At 42.0% G+C, this 16,870-nt stretch overlaps 1 protein-coding gene across 1 annotated transcript in view; it reads right to left on the bottom strand.

The window, feature by feature from the left end:
* The window catches only part of slco3a1a (solute carrier organic anion transporter family member 3A1a), a 182,895-nt gene extending 180,678 nt beyond the window's left edge, over positions 1 to 2,217 (bottom strand). Inside the window, exon 1 of the mRNA XM_043677221.1 lies at positions 1,512 to 2,217. Coding sequence (XP_043533156.1) covers positions 1,512 to 1,652 — 141 coding nt within the window. The 5' untranslated portion in view covers positions 1,653 to 2,217. The remainder of the gene's footprint in view (positions 1 to 1,511) is intronic.
* Between the last annotated feature and the right edge of the window lie 14,653 nt (positions 2,218 to 16,870).

The raw sequence follows: 16,870 nt of genomic DNA, 5'->3' as shown, positions 1-16,870 counted from the left end.
AATGACAAGCCCTGCAGCATCACTCTACAACAGCTGTATAAATTGATCTTTCTGTGCATAAATCCACAATGAAAACAATGCCTCCTAGCCATGGGAAATTATTAATCTTGATAAAGAACAATTTCTCTACCATAAAAGACCTGCAGGGTGAATTTGGAGGAGCAAGCAGTATACAACAGAAAGGACATTTTCTAATTACCACTTCCTTTAGTGGTGACTTCTTAGATATTTTTACGCAGGCTCATGATTAGTAAGTAGGAGACCAACATAAGGCTAGAACATTGCTAAATGCAATAGCTTCAAGCTGGTGTCAGATTCTGTGATGCAAAAATTAAATAACCGGTCCCTAATTCAGGATGAAACAGACAAACTTAAAACAGACAAAGGTGAATACCCCTCATGCATCTCCAGAACAGTTTCCACAGAGAGAGATGGAGACAGCAGTAGATGGGACAACAATAAAAGGTGCACACAGAAAGACAGGGAGAAGCAACGGAAAAGCATAAATGCAGAAAGGCAGAAACAGGGAGAGCAAGAAAGAAATGAACAGGGATAGACCGACAAACAGAATATAACAACCTGAATACAAGTAAGTGAATGACCCTCATGTAATCCGAATATTTAGTCCTTCTCCCAATGTATATTGTGAACTGAGACAAGGTGAACAGAGAGCAAGATTGAACAAACTGATGAAACACAATCCTGAGACCCTATTTAGTAACTGATTGATAATAGTTATGCAAGAGTCCCCAGCAACCACTGTATGTTTCCATAGTAACAGCAATCTATCATGTTTTAGCTCATGGTTATTCTGATTCTTTGTTCCAAAACGCTTTTGCTTTCACACGTATGTTTCGAGAAGTGCACATATACATGCAGATATTACTTGTAATACATATCCACACACACACACAGCGACAATCTGACAGAATCACATTTCCAACACGAGGTAAATTTAATCAGTGCCTCTCCGCTCACTGTATTAACGCATTTGGGGACAAAATGTCTTAAAATCAAATTTCTTATAAATTAATGGGGGGAGGGGGGGGGGTGGATCTATGTGGAAGGTGCTATCTAAATGCTTGACAGATTATACAATCAGAAGCTTCACGTCTTATCAATCACTGAACTGCAACACATGCAGGTTAATAATAGGATTTAACCGCAGCCTGCACATAATTAATATACCCAATTGTTGCAGTGGTCAATTTCTGACTACATTTTTTTCTATTGTAAAAACTTACATAATTTCATTTCCATCTGGACACGGTCCGTGATCTCAGCTGATTAATGCAAATTCACAGGGTACTGGATGCATTTACAAAAACCATACTGCCTGGGAAATGCGTAACATGTTCATTGTAAACGCGCTCATAAATTGCGGCGTAATGTATCTAAAGTCTCAAAGTCTCCGCCAAGATCAACTTTATAACAAAATTGGAATTAAATTGTTCGTTAATATCCGGCGTTATCAGCAAATATTCAGCCTGCAAGAGCTAAATTCGCCTTACCAGATAAGCCCCCACGGTTCCCTGTGCCAGCATCAGTGCGCACTCTGATATCAGGAAGATTTTGATGTTGGAAAAACAGGATTTCTTCTCGTCTCCCTGGACGTTGCTGGCGCCGCTGTTTCGCGGTTGTCCGCTCTGCATTCTTTCTTCTTTATCTTCAGTGCCTCCCCCTCAGCCAGACAGAGACACACAGACACACACACACAGACCGGAGTGGGAGAAGTCAGTCCAGATCCTGTGTCTATCTCACCCTCCTCCTCGCCTTCAGCAAGACCGGCTCCAACACTTTGCTCTTCATCACTGTCCTCATCAGTCCAGCTCCCATTGTCACCTCAGTCAGGACCTCCCACCTCCCTGTGTCTGACTGAGCAGCAGACTGGACGCTCTCTTCCTCAGGATGAATCCCCTTCGCCTTCCTTCGCCCTCCCCACGGGGGTGAAAGGCCCTCGCATTAATGGCGAGAGCACCGGCGTCTTGACAGCCCAGCGGCAGGCTGTGGGGCTGGCTCATTCTAGACTGCATTTCCACTGGAAACTGGGGCTGGACAGGCCGCCAGGATCCATCCCCGCTCCTTAACCCACCAATCCACACACACACACACACAGACACAGACACACAGACAATAGTCGCTGCAGCTCAACAAACAGATAAAACATTCACCTGTAACACGAGTATTCTATGCGACAGGGGAAGTTCTCTTGTGTGATAAATCCCCGTATAAAGAGGACAGCTTTCTCCTCCCTGGACAGAGTCTGACAGTATATGTGTGTGTGTGAGAGAGAGAAATAGAGACTGGGGAAAGCGACTCTGGTTAAAGCTGCATTTTTAAAAAGTAAAACAAACACACGCTTTCTCTTAATCCACTGGTCTGGTCTAATCGAGGTTTGACATTTAGATTTACACAAACCTCAAATATACCAACATTCAAACCTGCATCTGTGGTAAAGACAGTGCAAATGATTTCTCAAATTCACTTCTCACCGTTTACACCGTGTCTTCTGATTTAATATTTAAATAGAATGGACTCGAGATTGTTTGTGCCAAAATGTTATTCTGTGAATTGAACATTCAATAGTTTCATTCCAATGTTAAGTTTAAAACAAAACGCTCGTGCTCTGTTACAAAGTCAGTGGTTCGAAAAGTCATCTGCAGAAAATATATTTGGAAATGTCCAGCATTCACCACCCCATCTGGGTGTGTTGGGGTCGTTCCTAGATTTTCTGTTACTTTAACTGAATTTTGGGTTGTGAGCTTATGCAGATAAGGCAGCTCCTTATAACACCGGCTCCTCTCTGCAGTGCGTTAACCTACCTCCTCCATCTAGTACAAGAAATGTTGGTGTGGAGCTAAACACTGGGATAGGTCTTTTAAAATGTGTAGAGAATTGAACTTTTGAAAGAAATATTTCACATCCTTCACCTATATTTTGTAGACAGCCCGTTCCAAAAACAATTGGTTATATGTCGCACGCAGGCTGGTTAAAATACATATTCAGCATTTGCAATTTTTCACCTAGGGATTTTTCTTTGCATTCGATACGGGGGGTGTATTCAGTAGGACATGGAAATCAATTTAAAGGAATTGTAAACAATCATTAGTTTAAAAAAATGCAGCTTTCTCCAAATTGCAAAGATATATCTACGCTACTGCAAGAATGGTGACAAAACACTATGAACAGATTGCTCGCACCGATTCCGCTCAGTGATCCCTGTGATTTGTGTGAACTGAAAGTGACCAATCGCCTGAACACTGAGCAATCTATCAGCAGTTCAGCAAGTTTGCATCAAAAGATGGCGCTGTAACAAGGAGGGATTACGCTAAACTGCGAAAAGGGCAATTTTGTACCACTTCGTAATCATTTTTAAACTGAAACCGACCTCTTCACTTTTTTACTCACTCGCGAGATGTGAGCGTCTCAGGCTTGTCCGGCATCTGTATTGTCCCACCCAAGTCTGCCCTGAGAAGGTGAGGGTAAACTGTCTTTTTGAACACCTGCAGTCCATGTGCTGTAGGTAAACGCACAATGCCCCACAGTGGTGGAAGGATGACAGATTTCCAAGTCAGGGTGGTGGGTGGAGTGGAGGGGAGCTTGCATTTTGGCTGTGTTCCCATGTATCTGCTGCCCTTGTCCTTCGAGATGGAAGTGGGCATGGGTTTGGAAGGTAAAAACAATGACTGCAGATGCTGGAAACCAGATTCTGGATTAGTGGTGCTGGAAGAGCACAGCAGTTCAGGCAGCATCCGAGGACAGGCAAAATCCGAGGACAGGCAACATCGACGTTTCGGGCAAAAGCCCTTCATCAGGGTTTGGAAGGTGCTGCCTAAGGAGCTTTGGTGAATTTCTTGTGGATGGTACATACTTCTGTTATTGAGCATGTGAAGGTCAAATTGTCTGCTTTATCCTGGATGGTGTCAAATTCCTTGAGTGCTGTTAGAGCTGTCCTCATTCAGGCGGCGCTGGGGGGGGGGGGGGGAGGCAAGAATTCCATCACAAACCTGACTTATGCCTTGAAAATAGTGAACAGGCTTTGGGGAGTGAGGAAATGAATGACTCATTGCAGGATTCTTAGCCTCTGACCTTCTTTTGTAGCCACATTGCTTATTTGGCTAGTCCAATTCAATTTCTGGCTAATGGTAACCCCAGGATGTTGAGAGTGGGAGATTCAGTGATGATGATACCATAGAATGTCAATAGGTGGTGATTAGATCATCTCTTATTGGAGATGTTCATTGCCTGGTACTTGTGTGCCACTTGTCAATACAAACCTCCATATTGTTCAGTTCTCACTGCATTTGAGCATGGATCAATATTTGAGGATTCATAAATGGTGCTGAGCATTGTCCAATCATCAGTGAACATCCCCACTTCTGACCTGGTGTTGGAAGGAAGGTCAATGGCAAAGCTGCTGAAGGTGGTTGGGCAAAAGATCTTAACAGAGTCTTTTTGATTTGATTTATTAGATTAGATTTCCTACAATATGGAAACAGGCCTTTTGGCCCAACAAGTCTACACCGACCCTAAAGAGTAGCCCAGCCAACCCAATCCCCTACCTTATACTTACCCCTGACTAATGCACCTAACATTATTCGCAACTTAGCATTGCCAATTCACCTAACCTGCACATCTTTGGATTGTGAGAGGAAACCGGAGCACCTGGAGGAAACCCACACAGACACAGGGAGAATGTGCAAACTCCACACAGACAGTTGCCTGAGGTGGGAATTGAACCAGGGTCTCTGGCAGTGGGAGGTAACAGCGCTAACCACTGAGCCACTGTGCTGCCCTAAATTATTGTCACACGTACCAATACACAGTGAAAAGTCTTGTTTTTCGTGCTAACCAGACAAATCATAGCTTACATAAGTACACTACTATAATAGAACAGAATGCAGAATATTGTGTTACAGCTACAGAGAAGGTGCAGAGAACTCTACTGTATGAAAGGTCCTTTCATAAATCTGATAACAGAATGGTTCTTGAATCTATTGGTATGTGTTTTCAAACTTTTGTATCTTCTGCCTGATGGAAGAGGGTCAAAGAGAATATAACTGGGGTGGGAGGGGTCTTTAATTGTATCGGGGGTTTTCCTGGGGCAGTGGGATATTTAGATAGAACGCTGGTTTTTGTGGTGGACTGGACTGTGTTCACAACTCACTGTAATTTCTTGTGGCCGTGGGCAGAGCAGTTGCCAACTCAAACTGTGATGCACCCGGATAAGATTTGCTTTCAACATACCTTGACTCTCTACTTACAGTGTCAAAGCCATTCAGATGTAGTGAAAGATGGACCAGTGGCTTCACCCCGATTGTCACAATACTTGTCCACTGAAAAAGAACGATAAACCATATTATGATTAAAACATCACTGAAGATCCCTCATGGTATCTGTTGGCATTATTTCCCCTTCCTTTTTCCCTACATTCTCCTAAAGATGCTAACTAATGCTGAGTTACGGTCGTATGGCACAGACTGACATCTGGAGACTGCCATTCTTTATTTGTGAACCTAAAAGGTTGACTGTTGAGTTATTTGACTGAAAGGCCAAAAGATCCTGAGAATTATATTTGATGCTGTCTTCCAGAAGATTCACAATTCCAGCACAAGTTCAGATGCAAGGTCTCTGAGCAACTTCTCAATCTCCTTCAATGAGAAGCCCTAAACCAGGTGATTGTCCCAACCTAATATTGGAGCTTTACAGGCTCCAACCTTCCATGATATCTGTGCTCCATTATATGAACTCCTTTTAATCACTACACCATTGATGGTCACACCTTCAGCACATAGGCCCTAGTTTATGGAATTACCTCATTAACCATCTCTTAATACTCACTTTAAAAATGTTAATAATTTGTTCTATTAATTAATTAATAGAATGTGCCAATTAATTTTGATAATACACTTGTGAAGGACCTTGTGGAGTTTTACTTCATTTCCATGGGAAAATCAGTCAAAAACCAATAACACTTGGAGCTGAGAATCATCGTTGTGCTGGAGCTCAAGACAAGTTAGGTCAACATAGGTCATTCACAGGTTTTTACTGGTTCTTCCTTCTGAGTTTTAGACTATAAAGATGGAGATTATTGTTGTTCATGCTGGGATCATCTGAATTCAATAAGTTGGGGTTCGAAGTTGAGAGTTACAATCATACAGCATGGAAACAGACCCTTTTGTCCAACCAGTCCATGCTGACTGTTTCTAAACTAAGCTAGTCCCACTTGCCTGTGTTTGGGCCATATTCTTCCAAACCTTTCCTATTCATGTACTTAACCAAATATCTTTTAAAAATTTTAACTGTACCTGCATCCATCACTTCCGCTGACAGTTCATTCCATACACAAATCATTCTCTATGTAGAAAAGTTGCCCCACTGCCTTTTTACAACTTGCTTCTCTCACCTTAAAAATGTGTCCTCTTGTTTTGAACTCCCCCACCATAGGGAAAAGATCTTTCTTATCTATGCCACTCATGATTTTATAAACCTCTATAAGGTCCCCTTTTGACATCCCATGCTCCAGTGGAAAAGATGCCAGCCTATCCAGCCTTTTTTTATAACTCAAGCCCTCCATTCTCAGCAGCATCCTGGTAAATCTTTTCTGAACCCTCTCCAGTTTAATAATGTCCTTCCTATAGCAGGTTGACCAGAACTGCACACAGTGCTCTTGGAGAGGGCTCACCAATGGCCGAAACAACCTCAACATGACTTCCCAACCCTTATACTCAAAGGTCTGAGCAATTAAGGCAAGTGTGGTAAGTGCCTTCTTAACCGCCTCCCCCCCCACCAACTACCTGTGATGCAAATTGTAAAGAATCATGTACCTGAACTCCTAGGTCTCTCGCTTCTACAGTATTACCCAGGGTCCTACCATTAATTGTATAAATCCTGTCCTTGTTTGTTTTACCAAAATGCAATACCTCACATTTATCCGATTCAAACTCCATCTACCACTCCTCACCCCACTGACCCAACTGATCAAGATCTCTTTGTAATCTCAAATAGTAGATTTCAGATATTTCGTATGATCAATGACCCACGATGTTTACAATGCCGATTTACCACACTGCTGCATTTGTCATGGTACTCAAGATTGTTGAAGTCAGAAAACTGAATTGAAACAGAACAAATTACATAAAGCATCGCAGAGTGGGAAGGAAGATTTTTGTGACTAGTGAGGAGAATTAGAAATGATAGATTATCTTTACAGACAGTGTTTAACAATGCAGTGCCACTGGTGAGTAAACATTTGTACTGTACATGGTTAATAGTGGAATTTGTTTGAGTTTACATAATGATAGAAGCGATATTGATGAGCAAATTGTCATTTGGCCTGATGTCTCCCAGTTCATAGACCATTGGAACACTTTTCTATGTCATAATAATGGATTAAAACCCTGAAATACTTAAGGACATAATGATCTTTTGGGCAAGATTTCTTTTTAAAACAAAGACTGAAATCCTAGACTGGCTGATAAAGTGACTTCTAAGCATAGAATGCAGTGACTGCTGAAAGATTCCCTGAGTGAGTTCCTGGAATGTTGCACTTTGTAGGATTTTAAGGAAGTTTCAAAGAGTGAAACTTTAAAGGGCAGAAGTGCAAAATGAACTAATTACCTCTCTCAGCAAGGACTATCTCCATTAGGTATATTCCAAGCTGGAGCACCATGAGTCAAAAACATGACTGTGTTTACCCTTCCAGGAATGTACAAAAGAAGGCTTAAAAACCAACAGTAACTCTGGTCTGTGTGTGTTAGTAGACAAAGGCACTGTGAATGTCACCTTTGTACTGCAGATTGTTACGATACAGTGGTGAACCCTTCTGCTAATTAAACCAAAACCCAGAAAAGTTTACCTCACCTCGTAATCTGTTAAAGTGTGAGTGACAGTGAATCCCAGCTTTCACTATTTAAAGAAAAGATATCAATTTATTCTTTAACTCTAAAAATGGACATTAAACAACAGCTATTTACAACTCTAAGCCACCTTTCTCTTAACTGTTTGTTATCTGCCTCCATCTCTACCATAATATACTGTTCCAATAAAAGCCCATATTAAAATTACATCAACTTAATTTCAAAACCACACAGCGGCTGTTGTCGGTGTCTGTCTCCCTCTGGCTGAAGAGTTCCCTGCGTCATCTTTGGTCTTTTGCTGCAAAGATATCTCAAATGAAAAAGATACCTTTTGATAGAGAGTGTTTTGCTGGCAGTTACTTTGTCAGTGGCAGTTGGTCTCACTTTAACTGTCAAAATATCTGCTTCTTTATACCCCCAACATAGGAGTGTATCATTGGTTCAATGTTGGCAAAACAATAAATTCAAAATCGAATAGTTTTTATTATTCTGGGGAATAATTTAAATTGGTTCAATTTGAATTGTTGTAAAAATAACAACCAAAACTGAAGTATTTGTTTCACAGCCAAATGTTGCATATTTGCAATTTTCCAGTACACTCTGAGACTGCTAGTCGGTCACATGACAGGTGCCTGCAAGCTCTCAGTGCAAAACAGCTTTCACTCCCTCTTAAAGGTGCAGTGCATGCCTTCAACTTCATAACAAGATGAAAATGAACATACGGTCTATTGCTCTGAGTGCCACAAGCCAGCCAGTGTGGAATAGAAACGGGACAAAAGAATTTAGGTTGACCTGCTAATCCAAGCATTTTAAAATCAACTAGTCATGTATCAATATCCACACTAGTGATTCAGTTAGAAAGGTAGAATTGTTCAGCTCTTTGGCCTGCTCCACCAATCAATACAGTCATGGTTGATTTGGTTGTAATCTCAGTTCCATTTCCTGTCTGCACGCCATTGACATTGACCACCTTATCTGTCATACATTTTTTTTCTGGTTTTGGTTATAGTGACCTTGTGACTGATTGCCTGCCTCCAATCACTGAATTGGGAAGGTTGGGCTTGACACCCTGTGGATCACCTTTCTGTCGTGAATGAAAAGTGAGGATTAAAAAGGAGGCTAAGGGGAGCCAGAAGCTTTTTTTTTAAGATTAGATTCTCTACAGTGTGGAAACAGGCCCTTTGGCCCAACAAGTTCACACTGACCCTCCAAGGAGAAACCCATCCAGACCCATTTCCCTCTGACTAAAGCACCCAACACTATGGGCAATTTAGCATGGCCAATTCACCTGGCCTGCATATCTTTGTACTGTGGGAGGAAACCAGAGCACCCAGAGGAAGCCCACACAGACATGGGGAGAGTGTGCAAACTCCACACAGACAGTTGCCCAAGGCTGGAATTGAACCTGGGACCCTGGTTCTGTGAGGCAGCAATGATAACCACTGAGCCACCGTGCCACCCAAATGGGCTGTCCGATCCGATCAGCCATTGCTTATTTCTGAGTCAGAAAGTTGTGGGCTCATGTCCTGCTCCGGCTGGACTTGATTCCAAGATATGGACTGACACTTTAATAAGATAGGGAGGGATGCTGTCTTTGTGGGATAACTGTTGGCTGGCATGTCAAGTAAAACACCTGTGTTCTTATTTGAATGCTGCGGTGGACTCTTTCATGGCCAGCTGAATGGGCAGATGGAAATTTACAATTTAGCTTGTCAACTGAAACCCATCATTTCCAGCAAACAACATCACAGAAAACAGATTATGTAGTTATTGTCACATTGCTGCTTTTGGGATTTCACTTTCTGCAAGTTGGCAGCAATGTTCCTTACATTAAAACTACTTCAAAAATTCCTGTTTGTTGTAAAGGATTTTGAAATGTCTTGAGAATATGAAATGTGCTTTATAAATCTAAGCCTTTTTAAAGTGCCATTATTGCTTCCTAAATTACTTCACAATTATATTCTGTAGACTACTCCTGTTGCTGACATACAAGTGATTTTCTTTGCGGGTTTAGGAAAAGCAGATCCTCCTACCTCTTTTCTCTTACATTGAGTTGGAAGGTCTGGGGGATGCAGCTATGCTGGATACGATTTAAATCTGCAATATTGCAATGTAATCAGGATCTCTCCAGCTGTATATCTAGATCTAGAGCTCTAACTAATATTGCAGGACTGTAGTCATAATCTGCTGGGATAAGGGTCTACAAAATGCCTCTTGATCCTTCTAGTAATCAAAAAATATCCACTATACAAAGTCATCCACAAACCTCTCCTATTCAAAGTTATCTCATATTTTCCTGAATTGACCTTACTTTGGCCTCAGGATTTGACCTTATGTTCCACAGAGTATTTTGGTTTACCCACACCTCTCCCTTTTCCTTTCTAACTAGAAATGATCCAGTTATTCTTTTCTATGACGTGATCCAAAGCACATTTAGAAAAGTTTTGATTTTATGAGCAACGTGTCAATTGTATCACACAGTGCTGTTTTTGTATATCTTTCTCTTAATCTGAGACAGATCTTGCATGCTGAGTACAATGACTATCTTATCCCATGTGTGGTATTTACTGTATAGCAACGGTGTCCCACGCAGAGGCATTGCTCCAGGATGGAACCCCTGAAGGAAAGAGTCTCATTTCAGTTTTGTCTTGGCCAAAAAAATAATTATGTTTGTCTGATGACAGGTTTCACATGGATATTGTCTCTTTTTGCACCCAGTGCTCACATGAAGTAGACCTAGGTTAAGTTTATCAAGCTGACAATTCACATGAACTTAAATTCTGAAGTGATTCTGCTGCTCCTTATGATAAATTTCTTCTATGCAGAACCCATCTTGTGGCCTTGAAGTGAGTTTTCAACTAAATCTTCACAGCTCTCAAGAATGTTTCAACATGCTTTAGATATAATCAACTACTTTGAACTGTAAAGACTGTTGCTCAGTGATAGCCACTCCACACTGTTTCTGCAAATAGGTTTGTGATGAATGATGTTTGGTTTTGGTAATGCTGCTTGAGTGATAAACTTTGGGCAGGGAACCCAGACAACTGAACTGATGCAGGAAAATGCTGGCAATACACAGCAAATCAAGAGGTTTTTGCAGAGAGAGGAAAGGAGAGAGTTAACATTTCAGGTCAACAGCCATTCGACAGGGCACGAGAAAGAACAAGATTTGTGCTTTTGTTCAAGTAATGGCTTGAAATCATTAATGTGCATCTAAATCTCCAGAACAGGACCTCAATTTAATGCCTCATCTGAAAGACAGGATCACTAGTACTGCACTGGACTGTCAGTTTAAATTATATGCTGAAGTCCTTTTGGATCTCTAACCCACTGTTTTGTGATCTAAAGGCGAGAGTATTTATAATTGAAGCCTGGATCTTTAGCATTTTCAGTTTTGCTGTGCATTTTCAGATAGGCAATCTTCTTTTTTTATAAATAAAAAGCACGTAGTATCATACTCTGTATAAAGAGATGTGAAAATTGCTTTTGTCACATGGTGTCAGTGAGCAACAGTCAAATGCATTAATATAATTTGAGCACTTACAAAACTTAATGCATACACTTGTACTTACAGTGGATTACATTTAATTCTCTTCCACTCTATTTTTCTGCATTGTGCCCCTATCTCATTAAATATATTTCTGCTGTTATTTTTTTTTCCCGTTGCCTAGTGCTAGGACAGATCACATGATTGTTATCTGGTGCAATTATGTTTTATTAAGGCAGAGAATTTAGTGTTTAAACTGAAGGAATAAAGAGAAGATAGACTTTGCCATTTTAACCTGGTATTTTCTGGAATTGTAAAGTTCTCCTGTATTCTGCCTGGTGGCTCAGCACCTACATTTAGTTTACACCCTATTTGTTTATTTATTTGTTTATATCTCCGTAGTTTTCCCTTTCTCTATCCTGATGTTCCTCCTCCTTTCTGAGCAATCTGTTATTTCCTTACTGGGATACAGCATTCCTTCTAATACAAACAGTGGCAGCTTTTCTTAACATTCCAGCCTTTGGGTATGGAATGGTGGCTCAGTGGTTAGTGCTGCTGCCTCACAGTACCAAGGACCCAGGTTTGATTCCACCCTCGGTCGACTGTCTGGGTGGAGTCTGCACGTTTTCCCTGTGTGTGTGTGTGTGGGTTTCCCCCCACGGTCCAAAGATGCGTAGGTTAGATGGGTTGGCCATGGGGAATGCAGGGATAGGGTAGAGGATGGGTATGTGAGGGATGATCTTCAAAGGGTTGGTGTGGATTCAATGGGCCAAACGGCCTGCTTCCACACAGTAGGGATTCTATTATGGTTAAATAACTGAGCCCATTCGGAAGTCACATGCGCACACACATGCACGTGTGGGGGTGAGATTACAACAATAGCACAGTGACAGTACTCCTTGTATCCCCCATAATATAAAAGAAAATCAGCTGAAGCATAAAACTGGTTTACCACTCAAAGACCAATTTTATTGTCTACAGGAATAGTGCCAGAAGACTGGAGGATAGCAAATGTGGTTCCCCTGTTCAAGAAGGGGAATAGAGACAACCCTGCTAATTACAGACCAGTGAGCCTTACTTCAGTTGTTGGTAAAGTGTTGGAAAAGCTTATAAGAGATAGGATTTATAATCATTTAGAAAAGAATAATTTCTAGAACCGTCAGCACGGTTTTGTGAAGGGTAGATCGTGCCTCACAAACCTTATTGAGTTCTTTGAGAAGGTGACCAAACCAGGTAGATGAGAGTAAACCCGTTGATGTGGTGTGTATGGATTTCAGCAAAGCGTTCGATAAGGTTCCCCACAGTAGGTTATTGTACAAAATGCGGAAGAATGGGATTGTGGGAGATATAGCAGTTTGGATCAGTAATTGGCTTGCTGAAAGAAGACAGAGGGTGGTGGTTGATGGGAAATGTTCATCCTGTAGACCAGTTACCAGTGGTGTACCGCAAGGCTCAGTGTTGGGTCCACTGCTGTTCGTCATTTTTATGAACGACCTGGATGAGGGCGTAGAAGGGTGGATTAGTAAATTTGCAGACGATACTAAGGTCAGTGGAGTTGTGGATAGTGACGAAGGATGTTGTAGGTTAGATAAGCTGCAAAGCTGGGCTGAGAGGTGGCAAATGGAGTTTAATGCAGACAAGTGTGGGGTGATTCACTTTGGTCGGAGTAACCGGAATGCAAAGTACTGGGCTAATGGTAAGATTCTTGGTAGTGTAGATGAGCAGAGAGATCTCGGTGTCCAGGTACACAGATCCTTGAAAGTTGCCACCCAGGTTGACAGGGTTGTTCAGAAGGCATACAGTGTTTTGGCCTTTATTAATAAAGGGATTGAGTTCCGGACCCACGAGGTTATGATACAGCTATACAAAACTCTGGTGCTGCCGCATTTGGAGTATTGTGTACGGTTCTGGTCACCGCATTATAAGAAGGATGTGGAAGCGTTGGAAAGGGTGCAGAGGAGGTTTACTAGGATGGTGCTTGGTATGAAGGTCTTACGAGGAAAGGCTGAGGGGCTTGAGGCTGTTTTGGTTAGAGAGAAGAAGGTTGAGAGTGACTTAATAGAAACATATAAGATAATCAGATGGTTAGATAGGGTGGACAGGGAGAGCCTTTTTCCAAGTATGGTGACAGTGAGCACAAGGAGGGCATAGCTTTAAATTGAGGGGTGATAGATATAGGACAGATGTAAGAGGTAGTTTCTTTACTCAGAGAGTAGTAAGGGTATGGAATGCTTTGCCTGCAACGGTAGTAGATTCGCCAACTTTAAGTACATTTAAGTCGTCATTGGACAAGCATATGGACGTAAATGGAATAGTGTAGGTTAGATGGGCTTCAGATTGGTAAGACAGGTCGGTGCAACATCGAGGGCCGAAGGGCCTGTACTGTGCTGTAATGTTCTAAGTTCTATGTTCATCCTTCTAATCAGGAAACACTGATAACTTGCGTGAAACTCTGGTTGACTCTTGACTACTTTAGTTAGAGACAAAAAAATTGCAGATGCTGGAATTCAAAATAGACAAGCAGGAGGCTGGAAGAACACAGCAAACCAGGCAGCATCAGGAGGGGGAGAAGTCAACATTTTGGGTATAACCCTTCTTCAGGACTGGGAGTGGGGTGATGGGAGCTGTAGATAAAGCGTGCGGATTGGGGGATGGTTTTGGTTGGGGGGAGGAGTGGAGTGGTGAGGAAGGAATAAGTCAACACACGTAGAGGGTACGGTCTAGTTGGTCAGTGGGAGAAATGAACCAGGTTGCTGGCTGGAAGAAAGGGTCGGTCAGTGGAATGGAAGGGAGGAGGGGGTTGTGAAGGGAGGTTATTTGAAATTGGAGAACTCAACGTTGAGTCCTCCGGGCTGTTGGCTCCCCAGGTGGAAGATGAGATGTGCAGTCTGACTTGCTGTGGCAATGGAGGAGGCTGAGGATGTTCATGTCAGAGAGGGAGTGGGAAGGGGAATTGAAATGAGCGGTTTCCAGCACTCCTCTTCCCTTCCATTCCTCTGACTGACCCTGCCTTCCAGCCACCAACCAGATTCATTCCTCCCATCAGCCAACCAGGCCCTACCCTCTACCTGTGCCCACCAATCTCTACCTCACCACACCACCCCTCTCCAAAATCCCCCCCCACTTCCCCTTTATCTGCAGCTCCCACCATTCCACCCTTAGCCCTAAAGAAGGGTTATACCCAAAACGTTGACTTCACCATCTCCTGATGCTGCCCGCTTGCTGTATTCTTCTAGCCTCCTGCTTGTCTGCTCTTGACGACTTTAACCCAAGGACAGAGGAGGCTGATGACAACGTTAGCAAAGCTCCAGTCACGGACCTTTTGCTGGTGAGGAGTGGTTAAATAAAACTGGTAACAAACACCAAAAATTGCCCAGAATGAAATAAACTGTATTAAAATAAAATAAAAGCAGGAAATTAAATTTAAAATGCAGGAACCTGATTGTACTGGACATGTTGGAGAAAGTGAGGACTACAGATGCTGGAGATCAGTTAAAAAGTGTGGTGCTGGAAAAGCACCGCTGGTCAGTCTGATGATGAAGAGCTTATGCTTGAAACGTTGACTCTCCTGCTCTTCGGATGCGGCCTGACCAGTTGTGCTTTTCCAGCCCCACGCTTTTTGAGGTGTATAAAACAAGTCGAACAAGCACCAGGATGAGGCTACTCCGCTCAGTAAGGTCATGGCTGATATGATATTTTTTATTCATAACCTGTTTTCCCCCTACCCCGATAACCTTTCAACCCCTTCTTCAACAAGGATTCGATCACCTCAACCTGAAACATAATCGAGCCCCCTGCTTCCCCCAGCTTTTCAGATTGAGAGTTCCAAAGACTGTTGAGCCTCAGAGAGGAAAATGTCGCCTAATCTCTTGTTTAAATGGGCGACCCATGATTTTTTAAACAGTGACCCCAAGTTCCAGATTCTCCCAATAGAAGAAACATCCTCTTGACATCCAAACTGTAAACCCCCTCACCACCTTTTATGTTTCAATCAAGTTGCCCCTTTCTTTTCTAAATGTCATTTCCAAGTTTCACTGTGTATTTTCCTTCTGGGCGGTGCTGGACTGGTGAGAAAGCAGTTGGGCAATAATTCTAACGGACAGCCCTGATTGGACAATTGGCTGGCTGACAAACCAATCAGGCTCAACATTGTGCTTGCAAACTTCGTAAGTTGGGAATCAGGGGCTCAACTCAAGCATAAACCCTGAAGCGTCTCACACAGTGTGCTATGGCACTGCAACCTGCAAAACACCATCTGTCATCCCACAATTGTAAATTATTCAAAGAAGAAGCTGTTGCACCATATTGTGAGTCCACATCCCATTCCACAGTATGGGCACAGTATATCCTGACTTTGCCTTTCAATTGAGATCTTAAACTGAGTTTAAGGTACCAGTTTAGGTAGTACCAGGATTGATTCAAAACAGACTGCTTTATGATTCTATCAGAGAAGGCTGTTTATGCTAAGGATGTAAAAGGCACTATAATAATTTCTTAGTTTTGTACCATGTTTACAGACCAATGGAGTTCAAAGCCCAAACTGGATTGATTCGATAGTTCATGGTTGAAATGATTCAGGAATCTTCACAATCATCCCTAGCAGCTCTGGGTTAGGATGGGGAGAAAAGTTATCAGTCCACCCCATTGAAATTGCTAAACAATAAAACCAAAGAACTGCAGATGTTGTAAATCAGAAACAAAAAGCAGAACTTGCTGGGAAAACTCAGCAGGTTTAGCAGCATCTATGGAAAGAGAAACAGAGTTAATGTTTCGGGTCCAATTCTGAAGAAGATTCAGTGGACTTGAAATATTAACTTCGCTTTCTCTACACAGATGCTGCCAGAACTGCTGAGTTTTCTCGATAATTTCTGTTCTTGTTCTTGTTGAAAAGTAATTTGTGCAGATGTTAGATGAGACTATAATGGACTTCTAGGTCAAATAGCTTCTCATGACTACCTGGCTGAATTTATGTGTGGCAAACAGCTGCTTGGATGATGTTGTAGAAGAAGCAATTGACATTGCAAGAGTCACCGTGGCCAAGAGAATATTTGAGAGGAAGTTTTATACACTCCACTATGCCAATCAGAGCTTTAACAAATGATACACTTGCTGACAATCTCGTTATCACTATCACATTGGCTGCAGAGTAGTGTGTCACTGCTGGGACTCTTTCACAGTGAATGTGATTAACATTTTCAGTGATTACAGTTTTCATCTAATTGGTAATTACGAATACAATTAGTGAATTTTGTTTCTTAAATTAAAACTGAGAGAATGAATCATCTTAACGTTTAACACTCTGGCGAAATTGGGTTTTTGAATCCTACTTTTTCTAGGTTAATTGCCTATATCCGTGCTCTAACTCCTTTTGTTTCTTGCCCTCCTTTAGTGAAGGAATTGCCAATTGGGATTCTATGGCAACACTGTGGATGTTCAACAGTGTAATTAAATGCTTAAAGTAGATTGTATCACAGTAAGGGGATGTTATTTTCGACAGGAGGACATTTAATCTCCTCCAGTGAGG

Source organism: Chiloscyllium plagiosum, chromosome 36 (genome assembly GCF_004010195.1).
Source record: "Chiloscyllium plagiosum isolate BGI_BamShark_2017 chromosome 36, ASM401019v2, whole genome shotgun sequence".
Classification (NCBI taxonomy): domain Eukaryota; kingdom Metazoa; phylum Chordata; class Chondrichthyes; order Orectolobiformes; family Hemiscylliidae; genus Chiloscyllium; species Chiloscyllium plagiosum.
Note: the sequence above shows the minus strand (reverse complement) of the source record. Positions and strands in the feature narration are given on the sequence as shown.